At 40.2% G+C, this 18945-nt stretch overlaps 3 protein-coding genes across 4 annotated transcripts in view; all 3 read left to right on the top strand.

Moving 5' to 3' along the window:
- The window catches only part of c7b (complement component 7b), a 309407-nt gene that overhangs the window by 268458 nt on the left and 22004 nt on the right, over positions 1 to 18945 (top strand). The gene's annotated exons all lie outside the window — the stretch shown is intronic.
- sh3bp2 (SH3-domain binding protein 2) lies at positions 1573 to 8066 on the top strand. The gene is made up of 13 exons (XM_053339703.1): positions 1573 to 1712; positions 1886 to 1988; positions 2081 to 2198; positions 2573 to 2640; positions 3305 to 3390; positions 3479 to 3556; positions 3835 to 4531; positions 4885 to 5002; positions 6361 to 6416; positions 6803 to 6878; positions 7070 to 7129; positions 7252 to 7462; positions 7500 to 8066. The coding sequence occupies exons 1-12, from the start codon at positions 1577 to 1579 to the stop codon at positions 7387 to 7389; spliced, it is 1734 nt and encodes a 577-aa protein (XP_053195678.1). The 5' UTR covers positions 1573 to 1576; the 3' UTR covers positions 7390 to 7462; positions 7500 to 8066.
- The window catches only part of vldlr (very low density lipoprotein receptor), a 65614-nt gene continuing 63297 nt past the window's right edge, over positions 16629 to 18945 (top strand). For both annotated transcript variants that reach the window (XM_053339679.1, XM_053339678.1), the window contains exon 1: positions 16629 to 16701. In XM_053339679.1, the coding sequence (XP_053195654.1) occupies positions 16629 to 16701 (73 nt within the window). The remainder of the gene's footprint in view (positions 16702 to 18945) is intronic.

Below are 18945 nucleotides of genomic sequence, written 5' to 3'. Positions count from 1 at the left end.
TAACTTTACGGGGAGTGTAATGAATTCCAGGTTATATTTTCCCCTCAAATGGATATGAACTGTTTAGAGCACCTGTTTCATTGGCGACAAAATGACTGTTTGTGAAATGTGTTTGTCTTTCTCCGTTTATTTGTTGGTCTGTAGCATCAGTGGTTATCTTATCTGCCTATGTGATTGGAATTACGCAAATCCTCGGCCTCCAACAGGATGTTTATGTTTAGCACAAAGGGAATACACCAAACATACAACAGAAAGCACCTAATGAGCATATTGTACATTACATGCACATTGCATTAGCCAGTTTGGGGTTTTTTTCGTTGTTGTTCTGGGGTTTTCTGTAGTATTTGTTTAGAATTTTTAAATTTTTAGAGAGAAGGTGAGATATTATGTGGGCATGGTCGTAGCAGATGTAGCTCGTAGATGCAGTAACATTGGAGAAATTTGGTTTTAAATTTCTGGAGCTATCAAAAGTTCAATGCAGCATCAGCAGAAGAAGTTTGGATTGACAATCAGTCACAATCACTTGTTAACTTCATTGCACCAGCCCAAAATGGCACAGTGCACAGAGACTTTAACCCTCCTGTTGTCCTCGGGTCAATTTGGACAAGGGAGGACAACAAGCGTTAACTCAAACTCAAAAATGAGTTATAGTTTCATTTAAATGAGGCCTTTTGACCATAATCTTGAAAAATAAGTAAAAAACCTGTGTTATAAGCTGGAATGAAGTTGGCTAAAAAGGGATCATTTATACCAACCGGGTTGATTTTGACCAAAACAAAAGTTGTGTGGTCAACGGGAAGACAACAGGAAGGGTAAAATAATTCATAATGTCTGCTTTTTTAACTCAAAAAATTTGTATAATAATTGGGGGATAATTTACACCTTATGCTTCATTAGTAGTCAAAAAAGTTGTGCTGTTGACGGGAAGACGACTGGTTAAAAACCAGACCATACTGTAGCTGTAATGTACAAGTGTAACAATAACTGTATGTGAGTACATTTCTGGCTCAGTACAGGGTGGTGATACATGACCTTAACTCAAGCTTAACCATAACCCTGCTCTGGTTAGAAAATGTGCTGTTGTTAATATTTAGATTTAATGGTTGTGGTATCAGATCCAGCTGACATTGTAAGATAGGGCTTTCTGTATGAGGTTTCTCATAAACTACTGCATTTATTTGAGTGCAGATGTATCCTGAAACTGTGTGTCATTGTGAATGTTTTTATCTGGAGGACTAAGCAGCTTTTCATGAAGGTAACAGGCTCTTTGAGATCTTACTAGGTTGCTGTGTGAGAGCTGATGTAGCTCAGAAAACCCTGAAAGCTTCGCTGGTTGGGATGATGTTTCTCAAATATCTCATTTATGTTAAGTACAACATTTATTTCTGCACAAGGAGTCTGAACAAGAATGTGGTGGAGGGTTTGTTTGCTTCTGCTGGGATTCAATCCAACATTTCCATGACCTTGTACAAGTCGTGAAGGATAACATCTTCACTGTTTAAACTATGTTGCACACAGTGGTGCATTAATAACAACACCTTCTCCTCTATTTTCCCTTCCTCTCTCTTACAGAACCATGTCGTCTCCAGAGATGTGCTGGCCGGTGCCGATGCGAGCCATCGGGGCCCAGAACCTTCTCACCATGCCTGGAGGAGTTACCACAGCAGGATACCTCCACAAGAAGGGAGGCAGCCAGTTTAGCCTCATGAAATGTGAGTTCATAATAGAAAAAATGAAGAGGAATGCCTGACAATATAATCATTGTGTTTTTATTGATCCTGTAAACTAACTTTCAGTGTCCACTCAGTTGTGTTCATGCCCTATTTTCCCATAACAAAGAAAAGATGGATTGAAACATATCTAATATCCGTTTCCTGTCTTACAGGGCCACTGAGGTACACTATCATCCATAAGGGTTGTGTGTACTACTTTAAGAGTAGTACCTCACCTGCACCACAGGGGGCGTTCTCTCTTAACGGCTACAACAGGTCAGTAAAAATCCATGGAATTGGAGAGAAACCAGTCTCCAAACCCACTCACAGAAATTTACATTAACCATGCCATTCAATTTCTTCTACAGAGTGATGAGAGCAGCAGAGGAGACAACGTCCAACAATGTTTTCCCCTTTAAGATCATCCACTTTAGTAAGAAACACAGGACGTGGTTGTTTTCTGCAGCCAGCGAGGACGAGAGGAGGGTGAGCGCAACCACATATATACTGTTCACATGTATATGGTTATGGTTAAATGGACTGCATTCAGCACCTTTCTGGTCTTCCGGCCACACAAGACGCTTTTACACAACAAGCCACATACATTAACACACTTATGGAGGAAAGCTATGCATAGAAATGAACATATCAGTCTACTTACCTGACAACCTTTAAGACTGCAAATGAGCAAGTTTTTTTTAAAGTCAGTGTCTTATATGAAGTCTGGATAAGGCCTACAAATAACAAAAGTATAAAAGCTCTAATAGATAATGACAACAATTGAATTACATATGGCTACACAGGCAGACACAAAAACATAACATAACACCTGCTTTATGTTGTTTTTTGCTGTATTACAGAAATGGATGCGATACCTGCGGAGGGAGATAGATCACTATAACGACAGAAAGGAGTCACACATTCCAAGGTAAATTTAAACCACCATCATATTCAACACAATGTAGACTTTTCAGTGTCATACAGGCTAACTCCACAGTGTGCCCACAAACCGTGATATTCCCACACACACTTCTCCTTTCTCACAGTCTTAAAAAAGCATGACCTCTGTCACTTGTGTGGGAACTTGTCTTGTAAGGTTGCAACAGCCCAGTGAAACATTTTTTCCCAGTACTAACTAATGGCACTTAAAGTCTGTCCCAGCTAAAAGCTAGTTCTGCAGGCAAATTTATATTTCATGTTGGAAATTAAAAACAGCCTATTGTTTCACACAGGCAACTGTTATCTTATTCGAGAGCTTATCATCATAGTGAGTGTCTAAGCTGATTTCAGATAATGTAATCAATGTAAACGCTGAAGAACCCCTGAAGTTAAACGTTAGCATTTGGCTAGCTGGCAATTTGGGACAGTAAATAAGTAAAGACATAATAAATCACGATGAAGAGTAAAAATGACAATGACTTCTTTTGTATTCATTCATAATTTTGGAAGCACAGCTAACTAGCTAGCTTTAAGAATTAGTTTAGTGTTTAGTGTTTTCATCTTCAACTATCACTGCAAAAACATTTCAAAAGTTAAATACAACTACATATGTGTTTTATATATTAATGATAATATTTTCTATGTGGCCACAGTGATTCAGACTCAGATACCGACAGTTTCTATGGCACAATTGAGAAGCCCATGGATATTAAACACCCTGTCGATAGAGCAGAAGATGGTAAGAGCACATAACACATACACACATCAGACGCGCGCCTCATACTTTTGTGTTATTAAACTGTCTTGTCTCTTCTTTCTGTGTCTAGATTATGTTGAGGAGGATGATGAGGAGGAGGAGGAAGACTACGTGAAACCAGACAGTGACTGTGCGTCTACAGGTAGCGGCACCCACACATGCACACACACACACACACAGTCACAAATTCTGATAGTGTAATGAGTCAGTTTGCAGGGGTTGCGACGTTCAATACAATTTTTAGCTGCAGCAGTATGGAGTAAGCTCATCTATAGTGTTTTTGTGATTCCTCTCACTGCCAGAAGGGGGAGACTCCACACTCCAGCTTAGAATAACAAACATACAGAGAAACAAAATCTCACACAGTTAAAATTGATTTAAAACATAAAAATTAGTCTAATTTCTCTTTTTCATTTACCTCTCCAGGTCGACCCACGGGGCCACCACCCTCCTATCCTCCACCTCCGGTGCCAGTTGCGTTCCAGCTCCGTCAAGACTCCTGTCCAAGTTTCCCCAAAAGCCTGCCTCCCATCCCATCGCACAGCAGAATGCCAACCAACCCACTCCCCAAAAAACCTCTACCCTCTGCCCCTCTTCCCTCCATATTGAAAGACACTAGCAAAGGCCCAGCTCCTCCTCTCCCATATGCCCCCCATCTGCAGAAGACAACAGCTCTCAGCCCTCCTACTCCTCCTCCCCCCAACGCAAAGAAAAGCCCTCCGAACAGGGCGACATCTGTGGCAGGGTACGGAAACGACAAAAAAGAATGGAGGCCTCCACCGGCCTTATCGGTCCAATCCCCTGCCACTCTGGCTCTCTGTGACCAACTGGAGTCCATGTTGGTGATGAATGGTCCTGCCCACAGCCCCATTAATGCTGGAGGCAGACAGTTGTTGGGCAACCACCGCAGCAAGCCAATTCCCTCTCCTGCGAGCATCAAACCTATGATGTCAGACTCCTTGCCCATCAATCTGACGCCCTCCGGTCTCCCACCAATGCCTAGCCACCCTCCAGTCTCTCCTATACTTAAAAGTGGACTAATAAATAAGCCCAAAATTCCTCCACCAGTATGCAAACCCCCATTGCCTTCAGCCAAGCCCAAGCCGCCATCGACTCCAATCCAGTAAGTTCGATTTAAACACACAAAAAACTCAACACAAAATACAGAAAAAACCACTAGCCTAGCTTCATCAAAGGTAAAAAAAATTCCCAAAACGAATCCTTCCTACAACCCCAAAGATTCTGAAACCTCACATACACAGTGGACCTTTCTAATTGTACAGCTGTAGAAATAGAAATGTAGAAACATAGTTGGAAAAAATGTCAACCAATTCTAACCACATCATCGACAAAACAAAAAAAGATGACTTCATAGTTCCATAAATAGTGCCAAGAAATAAGATCAAGGGACAGAAAAGTGTCCTTTAAATAGATAAGTGGTTGAAGTTGTCTTATTAAAATGTGTTTTCCCACCAGAAGAGCATCTCCAGATGGCCAGAGTTTTCGCTCATTTACTGACGAGACGCCCGGAGAGTTTAAGAGGAAAACGTCCAAACAAGGCGGAGGAGAAGATTCCGATGACGATTATGAGAATGTAAGGAAGACTGTATTGACGTGTACACTGGTATCAAAACCGCTAGTGTTGCTGGCTTCACTTTCACCCTATTCCTGTCTACTCTCAAACTATGAGGCAGAGAAAACCTTTCACCTTTCACTCCTAGCAACAACACTTAACAGAAACATTACTCATCTATTCTGAGGAAGGTACAAGGGGATTTATATTATACACAAAATATACAAATTGTAAATTATGAAGTTGGGAGAAAAGTCAAGCTAATTGAGACATTTTTTGTCAAACATAAAACCAAATGTTGTAAACAGATGACCTAAATAACACCTCATTGCATGTCATCGCCATCATTACTGTTATGTTGTTAAAACCTGAGCTTCATCTTCTGTGTTTGCAGCTCAAATAAGTATCAATTTATTCATTACAATTTCACTAACACATACCACGCCAACTAAGATATGAGTTCAAATATTTATTGCAGCAATAGTAGAAGGGTTAGTGGTGGAAGGATGAAGGGATGGTGGGAAGAGGGTTGAGGGTCGAAGGGTTGGGGCTGAAGGGATGAGGTCAGAATCAGGGTGCCAGTTAGATGAATGGAGGCTTGGGATGCTGTACCAATCTCTTGGTGAGTATAGAGAGGGAGCCATCTCTTCCTCCTGTTCTGGATGGAGCTCCCATGGTTCGTGAAGTCAATGAGAGAGAATGTTAGAAAGGGTTAAGGAGGGAGGGATGTGAGAACTGAGACAAAGGGAGGCGTGGATAAGGTGAGCTTTAAATAAAATTCTTGTGCGGAAATAAGGACGTATGGTAGGGAGGCGTGGTCTTTGTTCCCCAACTTAGTTATAAAACTGAATTTATTTTCTATTGTTTACATGTGACCTTTGCATTGGCAACATGTTTTATCGACGTGATGCTAATAAAGCCAATTAAACAAAAAGTGAAACATTTTTAGCTCATGACATAGTGTTCAGAAAGCCTGTGGTTGTACATACATCACATTTTATGAACCTGTGAAACAAAACTAACACATACTTAAATACTAACCATAAACATTTCAGTGATGTCTGAACAGCCAAATATACCTGAAGAATTTAGACACACACACATATACACAGCTCAGAAACTGTCACTGCTGAGTTTCAATGTTTTGCTTTCGATCGCTCTCTTTTTTTCCCTGTGTGATCATCATTGATATGATTTGTACTTAGAAATTCTCACTTTTTTTCTTTGCTCTTTTATAAGCTATTAACACGCTTTCTCATGCAGATTTGTGTTTTCTCTATCATGTCTAAAAATCTTAATCACCTTTATTTGAGCCAGTATCAGTGTTTCAATCAACACATTATTAACATTGTGTTTAACCTGGTGTTTGTGTTTTCCAGGTGCAGCTTCCAGATTCTGTGTTCATTGACACGACTGAAACCAGCACTGTAGAAAGGTATGACACTTTTCATTATAGCTCTGTATGCTGAAATACTGTATAGTGTTGTGCCCTCTAGTGGCAAAACATTTAAACTGCAGCTGTCCCATTGTACTTTATTTTATCCTATTATTGTTGACATTTACTCTCTCTCTCTCTTGGGTCCTTTATATACCAAGTAGATTACCTTATATGTGTTTCATTTTTTCATTCATGCCAGTTTAAATCAAAGTTTATCATACGAGAAGACAGAAAAAATAAAACAAACAACATTCATATTAATCAAAGAGAAAGAGATGAATACATTTATTTTTATCAGCTGTATTTGAAGCAATATTTAGCTTGTCTGTGATAGTATTCCTCATGAATCTCTTGATAATGTGTGTTGATGTTTGCACCTGCAGGATATTCAGAGAGACCTTCGTCCGCCCAAATGATGGACTTTACGGCATCCGAAACTCAGGAACCAAAACCTCCAAGGTAAAAATCCCTCAACGTCAATACAATGCAGCCTTATGGAAAGACTATATCGAGTCGTGTCAATAGTGTGGAAACTAAGATCCTAGACAGGATTCTCTGTCAGCTTGATATAATATCTAATAATGCTACAAAGTCACCTCTTACTGCTGACAAATGTAATCATCTGAGTGTGTGTGTGTGTGTGTGTCCAGGTGCTGGTGGTGTGGGACGCCAGTTTGAGCAAAGCCAGAAACTACCGCCTGTTTGAAGAGGTAAGAAACCTGCAGCTCTCTGTCACATATTGACGACATATAAATTATAACTAAACTCAACTAAACAACGACAGTGTAACACAACACATATCTCACGTTCCCTGTGTGTGTGTTTTTGACAGGACGGCAACATATTTCTGGAAAGCGAACTGACGTTCCCCAGTCTGCCGACTCTGATCGAACACTACTACTCCCATCCTCTCCCTCACCACGGCTCGCTTTGCCTGCAGGTCCCCTACACAAAGTCGATGGGCACCTGATCGACAAGGTAGACTAAAAAACACAACAACTCAGAAACTGAAACTAGCCGACACCGAAGCAGGAGAAAGGAGAGTCAACTGAAATACAGCTCTGCCAGCAACCAGTGGAGATGAACTCACTCACTCACTCACTCAAGATGAATAACTGTCAGAATATAATAAACCACATCATACCTCTCACTGTTCACATGTGGTAAAGCTGCAGCGAGGACAACAACGTTTCTAACATTTAAAGGACATCAACCTCGATAACAAACACATTAACTTAAAACAAACTAAACTTTCATTTCCTTTCCTCTGCACTGAAAATATCAGTACTGTAAATACATCAAATCAATTATTATCAATGAAAGATATTAGATATGATAAATAACCTCCAATGCAAAACTGATGTGACATCTGCTCTGTGTTCTTGTAACATTCCTGCTGTAACATTCCTGCTGCCTTATGCACACTTCATCAATAATCAGGGTTAAGACCAATCCACTCTAATAGATGTAAGGTGTTTTGTCCACAGAGGGGCGCTGTAAGACCACATGACAAATCCAAATCCACAACCAGCCTAATTGTCAAGGTTACAGGATCCTGGGAATTTGCCCACAGCATGTGTTCAACTGTCCAAAAAGACACATCTGCAATATTTGCTAGAAATCACCCTAAAAAAACTGATAGGTGAATTGCTGAGTGGAGACTGTTCCAAATATGGCTCTGGAGTGTGCATCAACAGAGGGTTAAACTCACAATTTTTCAGACATGCACACTTTCGTGTCACCTGGTGAAACATGCCAAGGATTGAAGTGTTAAAGACAGCAGGTGCCTCAAGTGTGAGCAGTTTCAGGACCAAACAGACACTGATACACTGAAACCTGAAGTGTTAAACGCATGAATTAGAGGGCAGCAATATGTCTTTATATATTTTAACAAGATTGGAGCCTCCTGTCCAAACTTTTTATACCTTTATCATCTTTGTGTGATTAACAGGCAACATCTTATTTATTTAGTTTACATAACACACAAACATCTCTCTTTAACTTCGCTTAAAAAAGTTCATTTTCAAGCCAAAAACTTGGTAAAGAGTCAATCTGGGCTACAATAAAATCAAAATTTTAATATGAAATAATATGAAAATATCTCACTTATGAACAAGAAATATTTGTTGAAAAAGTTGAAAAAACTATATATATAACTGATGGAACATTTTAGACTGAACATTTGTTTCTTTTTGTTAGTTCTCAACTAGAAAAATGTAAACACAGTCAACACAGTGCAAATACAGTCTGACTTTGATGCTGTACATCACTCTATATTTATATGTAAATGCTGTATGTATTGTAAAAAAAACTATGTCTGTACAAATGTGAATATATTATTTTCTACAGAAATATATGTTGAGAATATATAAAAGATAACTGCAAGTCTACTGTTGTTTGGTCTTCTTTTTTTAATATGCGTAGTTAAATTTGTGTTAGCTGCCAGAGTAGTTAAAGTGGCATCATTTATCATAAGTTTATAATTTAGTGTGTTTCCTCTGCCCTTTCTGTCTTGTTTAAAACCAGTCCAAAAGTCAAAAGACTTGAAACTTGCCTGCCTTTTGTACTTCGCCTGATTCAGGCTAATTTCCCCACTGTAAGCCCCACTATTCCATAAAGGGTTGTGTACCTACCTACATGTTGGTTTTTGCTCCAACCAATCAAGAGCACATATGATTGGACTAATCAATTGTCTGAAGACTGAGATCAGTTAGTTAAATGAGTTAAGCCTGGTGTACTTCTGCTTGGTTGGAATGAAGTTTGGGCATGCCTGTACTACTCAGTTAAAGTTAATTGATTAGTAGATACCTGATACATGCCAGGTGTGTCAGCTGATTACTAAGCATCATTAATTAGGCTGATGATGCCACTGTTGCTCATGTGGGAATGTTGGGTCTCTTTAAAGTTAAAACCTGAAGAGTTTGGTTTAGAACCTGCTCTATGTGTAAAGTGCCTTGAGATAACTTTGTTGTGATTTGGCGCTATACAAATAAAGATTGAGATTGAGGACTAAACTGTTTGTAAGATTGAATCTCAACATAGTTCAACAACCAGAGTTGTGGAAACAACCTCAGTTTCTTTTTTGTATATTATTTTTTGGGCTTTTTGCCTTTATTTGACAGTTGGTGGCAGAAACAAAGGGAGAGAGAGAGAGAAAGGGGTATGGCATGCAACAAAGGTCTCTTACCAGACTCGAACCAGGGGTTTATATGGCATACACTGTAACCACTCAGCTCCAACTTCAGTTTCTTTTAAAACTGATTGTGTCCCAGTAAAAATCATATTTCCAGATGAATGTAACCAGCTTTGGGTGTCGCTGTCTGTGGTGCTGAACAGCACTTCAGGTCCAATAAGAGCACACTGAGATTACAGTATGTTTCCAGACTGATTATTGAGTAGTGTAACGATGTAAATGCAGCTATTGTGCTTTTTAATGCTGACATATGTCAAATGGACAATCTTAAAAACTGAAAGTGTGAAATGTTGCATCAACCACCTGGAATGAGAACTTCTCTTGTTACTGACCAGTTCAGTTTTTTAAGTGTTACTGTGTTATATTTCAGTACTGTGATACTGATCATTGTCACCATTTTTCACAAAGTCGTAGCTCATTTTTGGACAGGATAAATTACAGCAAAGTCGTCTTCGCCGCTTCCTCTGAGGGCTCAGGAGAGAGAAAATGAAAATCCTAAAGAGAGAGGACTACAAGCTCCCCGTCACTGTGTGATAAAGCAGCTGCCCCTTTGGCTACAAACATCTTCATAAACCTGGCCCAGATCTGGGCATGATTAAATGTCTGCTCGCAGCCGGTGGGGAGAGTCCAGGCAGCTTCCTGGTGAGACGAGGATAAAGCGGTTTGGTCTGAGGAAGTGTTGATATCTGCAGGCTGTGTTGTTGTTGTGTTTAAGATGGATTCTAACATTATGAAATGAAAATGGTTTTATAAAGTGACCCTAAGTTTTTCCTCTTTTGTTTAAGATGAATCTCAGTTACTGTATCTTTGCTTGTTCTTGTGCATCTTGCTTCTATGTAATTGACTGTAAAGCCACTTTAAGCTCCCAAAAGAAATTAACCATTTTCTTCTTTCTGGATGAATTAAGTAATCCCACATCATGCCCACTATCACTATCATATTTCATGCATCAGCAAATTGTTACCTTTCTCGTTACCCTTGTAGCAGCTTAGTTTTTTTATGTTTTTGTTTAGGTTTTGTATGTATTTGTCTGTATTTCTTTACTCTTAAATTTGTATGTTGTATGTCTCACCATAGGAGAGCCATCTTCACATTTATTATTAATACATACTACCACTACAACAGATGGCAACAGTGAATCATTGACCTGAGTTATCTATATAGCAGTTGGTATGAGAGACATGACTGTTACCTGAGAAGCAGTGAGTCAAATCAACAGTACAACAGCTTATTTCTTGAAATTTCCAAATACAGTTACCAATTATGAAAGCATTTAAGCAAGCTAATGGACATTTTGTAGAAATACTTGCTTGTCCCCTAAGGTGGCTTCCTGCAGAGTATTACTATAAGCTGGATGTGCTGTGGTGAGAATACCAAAGTCTGGATCTGGAGAATGATGATAAGAAGGCTGGCCCGGATCTGGATAGTTTCCATTAGAGGAAAAATCTTAGTTTTGACTCATGGCTCTAGATTTGAAGGTTCTGACTAATGTTGTTCCAATTCACCTCATTTCAACTCAACATTTTCTGAACTCCTATTTGTCTAACTCACATTTCCTGACTAACATGTTCAATTAGCATTAATTCTCAGGTTATAAAGTTTGCTGATTTTGGTTTGCCCACCCAGAAGATGCATTCTGGCCAATCATTCTGGTTGCAGAGTCACACTTTTAATCAAAATTGTTAGTCTTACAACAATTGCATGACTTGACATTTTGGACAGTAGCTTTAGCATTTTTAGGGTGAAATAAGCAGAATGGCACTAAACATGTTTGTGGTATCAGCAATGATGAAGCTGTGTTATTGGTACATGTCCTGGCTTAAGGATAGGGAATGTACAAGTATAGTATGTGTGCCACATTTGTGTCTATGTTTTTGTGTGTGTGGTCTGTCATGGGCTACTTTGGGGGACTTTGGAGCAGTTAATTGGAGACGGTTTGTCCAATCGGGGACAGAAGCTGCGTTCCCAGTTGGGGAAAAGCAGATTTTTGGGTCAGTGGTTAAGGTCAGGTAGAGGTTAGAGTTAGGAAAGTAGTAGTGATAGAATTAGGGTAAGTCTCCAGGAAATGAATGTAGGGCTATGTAATATCCCCAAAGGTGACCATGGTCATTATGTGTGTGTGTGTGTGTGTGTGTGTGTGTGTGTGTGTGTGTGTGTGTGTGTGTGTGTGTGTGTGTGTGTGTGTGTGTGTGTGTGTGTGTGTGTGTGTGTCCACATGTTTGCTGTTCATTGTAGTGTTGAATGTTTATGAGTGTCTGTATGTCATTATTCTTGGTTCTTGCTATTGCTGGTGATGATTAGCAAGCTGTCTGATGATGACGCTGGTTTTTCCAGTGAGCTTCAGTATTTCAGTTCTAAAAATGAGATGTCACAGTAAGGTTAAAGTTGTTGCCGGCTAGTCTCTGTGGATGCCTGTTTTTTAAAGATGAGTTATGATACAGTAAAGTTGGATTTTTATCCAAGCGGTGCTATATCAACTCTTACTGGGATGTGAAATGGTCTTTCCATGTTGCAGACTCTTGAGGGGCTTTAAGGGTTAGAGGTGGCTGGAACAGTGATTTGGTTTTGTGGCCATGCAGGAGTTGAGGGGTACTTATCTCGACCCTTGCTCTGCAGGATGTTGTGCTGATGCTCTGTTGAGTGAGAAGTTTGCAAATCTAACTGACGTCATGTTGGCTAGCATTCCTTGGGGGCTGAAGCAAGAGCTGGTCTTGAGGGGACTTTCCCCCTGCACATGTCAAATGTGTTTCCTTCTTCTCACGACATTTGCAAAGCTGATTATGTAAATACTATAAAACCTGCATTGTTCACATCGACTCGCAGTCTTCTTTCTCCCTTTGCCAGGAACGTTTCCGCATTTCTTGGCATGTTACTACAACCAACTGAGAGAAGCAGCATGAAACCATCAACAGGAATATATAAAGTGTCACCTGTGTGCTCAGGCTCTTCATTCATTGCTGTGCTTTTCTAAATGTATTACTCTTGACTATAGTTTAGAAGCCACTCTTTTTCTACTTAATGTGGCCAGAATCCAAATGAAAAAGTAATTTAAAAACATCTGTTGCACTGCTTTGCATTAAATTAACTTTGCATGATGACCTCTGGAGATATGATGAGCTTAATGTATCAGTAAAGACTGACAATCATCCAGGTTTTTGGATATCTAGTAAGAACATCTTAATCATTTGTATTCTAAGCAGGTAACATTGCTGATGTGGATCTACTTTGCAAGATAGTCTAAAGCAGTACATTTCTGGCACATCTTAAATAAAAAATCATCCAGTCTGTTCCTGACATTGGGAAGCTGCCAGAACATTTACAGCTTAACATGCATGTGGGGAAAGTGGTTTAAATGGAGCCGTCTGGTCAGGAAACTGTTCATCTTGGCCTTCCGGAACGTTGACACCATGCAGTGACATCTATGTGCCATGTTTGATTAGGGACGTCTGGCAGCACATGAATTCATTAAGTTCTTAATTCGCAAACCAGTCTGCTTTCAGTCACCAGGCAAATCTGCTATCTAACAGGAAACTCTCACAGTCAAATTTTGCCCTGTAAAGTCATATCCCCTCTTGTCAGCCAAGGTGTATAGTAAACTAAACTTGACAAGAAGGTTGTAAAACCTATGAAATGAAATCAATATCATCTTAAAGATACCGTTACCGTCAGATTTTATTTCCTGTAACATTCTTTCAAGGGTCACGTCTTTGTTTCCAACAAGTTGCTCCAAGTAAATTTATTAGATTGGTACCACTTGTACTTGCCCTTTAAAAAATCAACAATGAATAATGAAAGTTAGCATTGTTCTCATTATTATTAGAGGAAACAACCATCTGAACAAGCTTGCATCATGTTTTCTTCAAAGTACAAGAAAGAAGGCTCTCTGGTTACTTTGAACCCTCCAACCGTGCAAGTTGGGAATGTTGGAAGCAAGCACACTGTGTTTTGTTCAAAATTTGATGAGTTTAGTGAAAACTCAGATTCTCACTTCACGCAAGAAGACATAAAGTAAGAAGAAGGTTAGGGAATAAAAGTATAACTAAAGACTGCACATATTGTTTGTACCTGTGCTACATTTATGTGTGTATGTTTGTGTGTGTGTGTGATCTATCATAGGCTACTTTTAGGGACACATTTCAGACTTTGGATCAGTTAATTGAGAATGGCTTCTCCAATTGAGGACAAAAACTGCAACCCCAATTGGGAAAAAGGTGATTTTGTGGTCAGTGGTTAAGGTTAGGGTTAGGCTAGTAGTAGTAGCAGTGATAGTTAGGGTTAGGGTAAGTCTCCAGGAAATTAATATGTCTATGTTATGTCCCCAGAAGTGACCAAGTGATCATGGTCCACTGTGTGTGTGTATGTGTGTATGTGTGTGTGAGTACTGTATCAAATTCTTGATGAGAATTAGATGAGAAGATAAACATAACGGCTGGAGCAGGCTTGCCAAAATCTACACTCACACCAACATAACCCCATTGTGCAGTGCAGTGTCACCAAACAATGCACGGTGTCAGCCAATCAAATGTGCGCAGACACACATTCCTGGTACATTACTGTGTAACAGGAACAGGTAATTCCACTGTTAATCTATCAACAGTCACACAACAGAGGATAAAATGATTGTCACTTTTATAACTTTCCCTACCTGTTAAGTGCTGTCTCATAGTGTTATAATCTACTGTGCAGTGTTTGTGTGTTTGATAAGCCTTTGAGCTCATGGATGTATTACTCAAACTGGACCACCTTAATTGGATTTCATTGTCTCACAATTACCTAAAGCCACAAGTCCACACCAGAGAGGCTTACCTGATCAGTGATAAATTCCAGTATAATATTTTACTGCCTGGTCCTGATCAGACTCCAGCAAATATATTCTATTGCTAAAATAAGCAGAGGTGATAGATTGCAATTGTTGGAGTCATCTTCACTGTTCAAGAGGCTAGAGAGCCCTGCAGACAATGATTTTCCACTATTGTATTTCATAAGAGCCAAGATTTCCAACCATTACATCTGCAATTGGTGTGGTGTGCGTGTGTGTTTTGTGTGTGTGTCTGGAGGTTATTGCAAGACTGAGATGCTGACATTGAGAGATAGAGACAGAGAGACTACCACATAGAGAATTGTACAGTGGTTTGTGGTCGTACCCCCCCCCCCTTTTTTTTTTTTGCTGGGAATGTAAAAATCTGGGACAGAACGAGCCTTAGGGGGTATCAGCAGCCATCAGCCATCGCTGAAGATGAGGTTCAATCCTCTGATAAGAACTCTAAGAGCCTATGAAACCTGGCAGCGAGCCCTCCTCTGGAAAATCCAACCAAACGGCCTCATGATCAAAATGGTGAGAAATAACATCAGACAGACAGAACACGCAGGAGCTGAATTTAGTGCCAGGATTTGATTTTGACTCTTCGAAAAATGAGACATCTGCTCTTACAAAATGATTGGCAATAAAACCAGAATCAAACATATGGTGCGTTTGAAGTGGTAGATCAAAATTATGAGACATTTTATTTATAATAATTGAGAAATGATGATTAGCTGAAGGTAATTTAGACTTTTCCTATTTAGAGGCAATAAATAGTTCTCCTTAACATATTCTCCTTCAGTTATGCAGAATTAACATAACAAATAAACAAACAAGCAAAAACAATAAACAAACAAGAATGAGGCATGTTCCAGTTGCTCTCAATCAATAAATTAAAAAAATCTTGAAAAGAGATGCAATATTTAATGTGACATGATTCTGTAATTACCACTCGTGACCACAGTGGCCGCTGTTCACTTTAAAGTGCACTGTTGGAAGTCTTATGATCAGTTTTAAATTGTAACTATGCAAGTATACATACAATACAGTATAATGCTACTGGCGAACGTTTACATGTTTTTTATTTTGAAAGAATCACCACATACTAGGTGACTGCACTCAAAATGTGTTTTTCTTCTTGTTACTTCAGTTGGATGTATGATCACACTTTGAGGCTATCTGATTTTTAAGGGGCGGGCCTATGAGCATGATTTGTGACATCATAATTAGTTTGAAGCCAATCCTGACTCAAAATTCAATTTACCCAAATGTGATTTGGAAATATAAAGCCACCAGTGCTCATATATGATTGGACTGTGTGTATATTATCTCAGGATCTGCATATTGCACATTTATTTACACAGAGATTGTTTACTGTATTTTATTTTATTTATTTTATCACTTTCACCCTTTCGCTGCTACTTTGTGTCAATTTGAATTTCTCCCAAGGGGGGAATCAATAAAGATACATCTTATCTCTCCAGCGAATCCATATAGCCTATTATGGATTTTTAATGATGGAGGAGTGTATGCCATTTAAAGAATGTCTTACAAGGTAGGCTAATTGATTTTTTGTGTGGTTAAAAATACACTTCTAAAGATGATTCAAATCAGTATGTTTTCATATTTCTTAAAATATATCTGAAGGGGACCTTTAACAAATCACCACACACCATTACTAGGCTACTGTTGTTGTTACAATTGTTTATTGTCCTCTGTCTGTATGTAATAAAAATGACTTTATTGTTTTATTATTTCATGCGGATAGTGAAGGGTTAACAAGACGTACTGAAGGAGGAAAAAAAACCCTCCTCAGCTGTGACGGGCTCCGTGCAGCGCCTCCAACTAACCGGTCACCGTGCTCGCTCGTTACCGTTAATTTAATGGAAATGGATTTCAGCTTGAGAGGAGGAGAGCACGGGACACCGACCGGCCACCGCGGCGCGTGGTTATAGAACGAGATCAAAGGGCGCGCGTGGTCTGAGCGGCGGCCGCCTCCTGTTTATTCACTGCTTTTTATTCTGCTGTGTGTGAGCGTGAGTGAGTGAGTGTGTGTGTGGGCGCGCGCTTGAGTGTGTTGTGTGTATGTGTGTTTGGCGCGTGAACCGGCAGAATTAAAGACCAAGCAGGCCAGCGCGAGCCAGCTAGACAGACAGACAGGCAAGGCAGCCCCGCGAGCGCTCAGCTAGCACAACGTTCAGTTACAGTGCGAGAGATGGTCACGTCCACACCGGGGTTCCTTCTGCTGCCGATGCTAATATGTCTCCAGCACTGCGTTGACGTCCACGGTAAGTCTCCCCTTCCTTCTGTGTATATATGTATGTGTATGTATATGTGTGTGTTTGTATGTGTGTTGTGAACGGCGAAGGGAAACACGGTGAGGTTAGCTAACATTACCCAGCAGCTGTACACCTGTCTCGGCTGCTCCTTGAAGGAATGACCGTGCGTGGCTACACCTTGAGCTAATCAACCTTCTATAATAACGTCCTCGGAGGGACTATGTTCTGCTTTTGTTTGTGCTTTTAAATGCGCGTACAAGCTGTGTTTTTCTTTTCTTTTTTCTTTTAAAATTAGTCATTGGTTTAGAGCGCAGTATTTCTCCTTCTGGGAATGAAATGAAAGGGATAAGAGAGGAGAGAGGGGGGGAGAGAGAGAGAGAGACAGGGGGGGGGGAATAGTGGAGAGTAGAGAGGCCCGTTTTTGGTTTGTGTTGCCTGCTGTACGACAGCCGCTTGTCGCTGCTCTTTCACGGCCAATTAGCCCTGCGGTCAATTAATCTCACCCTGAAAAAACCCCAGCTCTCACGGATAAACCACCCCCCCCCTCCACCGCTGCTCTCGGTGTGTGTGTGTGTGTGTGTGTGTGTGTGTGTGTGTGTGTGTGTCCTGATTTCTCATTCACTTCCACTGTTGGGATTCTCCTCTCTGCCATCACTATCACCACCCCCAGTGAGGTGGTAATTTATTTATTTTTATTCTTGAAGTGGAAGAGAGAGAGGGAGGTGGAGGAAGAGAAGAGGTTTCAGTGGATTGGTATGGAGCGATATTATTGACAACAGAGGCAGCAGCTCCGGGCACAGAGGGAGGAGTGACTGCGGCCAATTACCGACCACAGGTGATCCCAATGTAGGCCTAATTATGAGGAGAATGACCAAGGTTAAGCTTTTACTACCAACTGGTGGTACCTGTGGAGCAGTTTTCATTATCATTTTTTTTTTTGGTTAATAATCCTGAGTTCAGCCTCTAAAAAGCCAGAAAATTGTTCACACTGCTTTTTTCCCTCCAACCAACAGCTGAAAAATGTAATAGCTATTCTAATAGAAGACTTCTAACTAATAACTACTTCATTTAAATTCACATAAAAAAATTAAAAAAGCAAGACTTTTGTGCTGAAATCTTTCCATATAATTGATATTTTTTCCTCACTATTACCCCCCCATGACATTTAGTAGACTAAATGACGAATCTATTAATCTAAAAAGAAATAGTCACAGCCCTTCAGCAAATCCTCATATTTGAGAATGTGGAACCGACAAATCCTTGACATTTTAAGCTTGATGATAACAAGTAGTTATTTTCTCTATTGACTCATTAATTGACTAATCCTATCGGCACCTAATTCAGATTGTTACACTTACACAACTTGACTAGCAAACACTACTTTATTTAGTAAAGCTTATTAAATATCAGACTATGCATTTATTACTAATTGAAAAAGCTTTATTGGGTCTTTTGGCTGCTTTTCACACTCCTAATATCATTTTCCACACCGTATAGGTGCTTAACGTATTGGCTACAATTCAATGAGTTTGTTTTTAAAAAATATTTTTCCCCTAATCAATTTTATTAATCTGATTTTCTAGGTACAGGTGCTTCAAATATATGCATAACTTTTGGCACCGTTTCATTTAAACTAGTCACCAATCATCCCAACAGTAGTTTACACTCAGGCTCGATGATGAAAACAGGTCAGAGAGGCAGAATGAGTCGTGTTTGGCTGCTGCTGTCTTGCACAGATTTCACTCTCTTGAATACCCACCTACTGTGGAAAATGGCTTTGGGGGGGGGGCAGTGAATCAAAACTAGTGCTAGTAATGCATACAGCCGCTGCCGCTGCCACCCCCCCAACCCCCCCCCACCCACCTCATTCTCAGCTTCAAACCCAAACACACATGTACACACACACTCACAGATTGAGATTGTATGAGCCTATTTGAACAAGACGTCACGCAAATTAGATAACGGCGAGTGCAGCAGTAGCAACGCTGGCCTGATTAAAATGGATGTTGTTTTTTTTCACCCCCTCCATGGTTACTGTGATACCATGCTAGACCCAGATCCTCAGCTATAGGAGGGAGGAGGAAGAGGGGGGGTTGTGTGCCGTGTGGGGGTGCGCTTGGTTCTTGAAGTGGGCGGGGTGGTGGACAGGAGGAGGAGGAGGAGGATTACACTGCAGCCGTTTCTGTTACTGGGGAAAATTGCATTACCATGACCTCGAGTGTGACAGCGTTTATATAAAGCACAATGATCTCC

This window comes from Scomber japonicus, chromosome 19 (genome assembly GCF_027409825.1).
Source record: "Scomber japonicus isolate fScoJap1 chromosome 19, fScoJap1.pri, whole genome shotgun sequence".
In the NCBI taxonomy this organism is placed as follows: domain Eukaryota; kingdom Metazoa; phylum Chordata; class Actinopteri; order Scombriformes; family Scombridae; genus Scomber; species Scomber japonicus.
The sequence above is the reverse complement of the archived record's forward strand: the minus strand, read 5'-3'. Positions and strand labels throughout refer to the sequence as shown.

Bases quoted from the DNA above. Each gene is read 5' to 3' on its own strand.
- sh3bp2 (XM_053339703.1), top strand. From the start codon at position 1,577: ATGTCGTCTCCAGAGATGTGCTGGCCGGTGCCGATGCGAGCCATCGGG. The intron at 1,713-1,885 runs GTGAGTTCATAA...CCTGTCTTACAG, and splicing joins CCAGTTTAGCCTCATGAAAT to GGCCACTGAGGTACACTATC. The intron at 6,879-7,069 runs GTAAAAATCCCT...GTGTGTGTCCAG, and splicing joins CAGGAACCAAAACCTCCAAG to GTGCTGGTGGTGTGGGACGC.